Source organism: Verticillium alfalfae, genomic scaffold (assembly GCF_000150825.1).
Source record: "Verticillium alfalfae VaMs.102 supercont1.1 genomic scaffold, whole genome shotgun sequence".
Taxonomy (NCBI): domain Eukaryota; kingdom Fungi; phylum Ascomycota; class Sordariomycetes; order Glomerellales; family Plectosphaerellaceae; genus Verticillium; species Verticillium alfalfae.
The window spans coordinates 2,223,751-2,225,361 of record NW_003315038.1 but is presented as its reverse complement, the minus strand read 5'-3'; the positions used below and the strand labels follow the sequence as shown (position 1 = coordinate 2,225,361).

Below are 1,611 nucleotides of genomic sequence, written 5' to 3'. Positions count from 1 at the left end.
CGCCCGTCGAGCCGAAGCGTACAGCACCATGTCCTTGAGGTTCTCGATCCGGTTCCGGTTCTTCTCGTCGAGCTCTTTGAGCCCGCCGCCCGTCGGGTCGCCCTGCTCGATGAGGTCCTCGCGCGTGTCGACAAACTCGCTGCCCTCGGTGTACTTGATGTACCCCTGTTTGGCCATTTTGCGCAGGAAAATCTCCGAAATGGCCGAGCATACGGCAATCGTGTCGGGGTTCTGCATCTTGGCAATTTTGCTGATGTTCTTGTCGGCATCCGGGTGGTCGATCTTGTTGAGCGCAATGACGGTAGGAAACTTTTCATCCGTAAAGGCGTTGACGACGCGGTCGACCATGGCCTCGTCCCACTCCTCGAGCGGCTCGCGCACGCCGAGCCGGTCGAGCGCCCGCGCCACGACCGTCGCCGTCGACCCGTAGCCCGAGAACTGGTTCTGCAGCGTCTCAACCGCCGTCGCCTTGATGGCTACGTGCCGCCGCCGGATGCTCCCCCCACTTCTCCCACAGGTTGCCCTTGATCCACGCCACAATCTCGCTGCGCAGCCAGGCAATGTCCACCGAGGGGTCGTACCCGCGCGTCTCCTTGCCCTCGGCGTCCACCGTGCCGCTAGCGTCGACGACGTGGATCAGCGCGTCCGCGTGCCGCAGGTCGTCGAGGAACTTGTTCCCGAGCCCCTTGCCCTGGTGCGCCCCCGGCACCAGGCCCGCCACGTCGAGCAGCTCAATCGGCACCGACCGCGTGCCCTCGACGCACGAGCCGTAGTTGGGCTTGCACCTCTCCGACACGCCGTGCCGCGCACACGCACACGGGATCTGGAGGTAGCCTATCGCGCGCTGCGGGTCGATCGTTGTGAAGCTGTCACCATCAATATCTGGTCAGTCGGACGTGTTTCGGTTGGCGGGGCGGGGGCCGTGAGCCTACGGGAAGTTTCCTGTTGTTCATGCATCCGTCAGCGCGCCTGTCCACATCTGGCCATGCTTCTTCTTCTTTTCCTTCTTTTTTTTTTGCGCCCGTGTGAAAGGGGTAAGAGGAGGGGCTACCAACCGACTTTAGACGTTGCGTCCGTCAGGCTGTTGAGCGTTGTGCTCTTGCCGGCAGACGGCTTGCCGACAAGGCCGATGAGCGGGTCTCGCGGCATCTCGTCTGTGTCTTCTCTTCAAGACTTGGACCGACAGTGTGGTTGTTGGTGCCGAAGGATCGAGGAGAGCGCCCCGTGGTTTCTTGCGTCGACCCTGGGAAAGTCGCCGTCGCAGAAGTTGCAGCGCCCTACAAAGTCTACAAGAGGGACCGATGGTGGGGTGGTTTTCGTCCTAGTGGCGGGGTACTTTTCAGGCCGCGTTTGGACAGTAAGCGGGATACAGTGTAGGAAGGCCTGCACGTATGCAAGTATAAAAGAAGTGGTGATCTTCAGTCGACACTTGTTTTCTTATTGACAAGGCTAGTGTTCAAAGTTGTATTACACTCAAATATCTACTGACATCTCCAGCTCTCGATAAGCGGAGCTCAACATTACCTGGGCGCCCAGAGGTGCAGACGAGTTCGACGGTCGCGTTGGTTCTGGCAACCGCTGCAATCCATTGGTCGGCCGTACCACCTGAAA

At 60.1% G+C, this 1,611-nt stretch overlaps 1 protein-coding gene across 1 annotated transcript; it reads right to left on the bottom strand.

The window, feature by feature from the left end:
* Positions 1-454: 454 nt before the first annotated feature.
* On the bottom strand, positions 455-953 carry VDBG_00681 (GTP-binding protein; the record flags this gene model as incomplete). The annotated part of the gene is made up of 2 exons (XM_003008953.1): positions 455-844; positions 933-953. 2 exons carry the CDS (start codon positions 951-953, stop codon positions 455-457), a joined length of 411 nt encoding a protein of 136 aa, XP_003008999.1.
* Between the last annotated feature and the right edge of the window lie 658 nt (positions 954-1,611).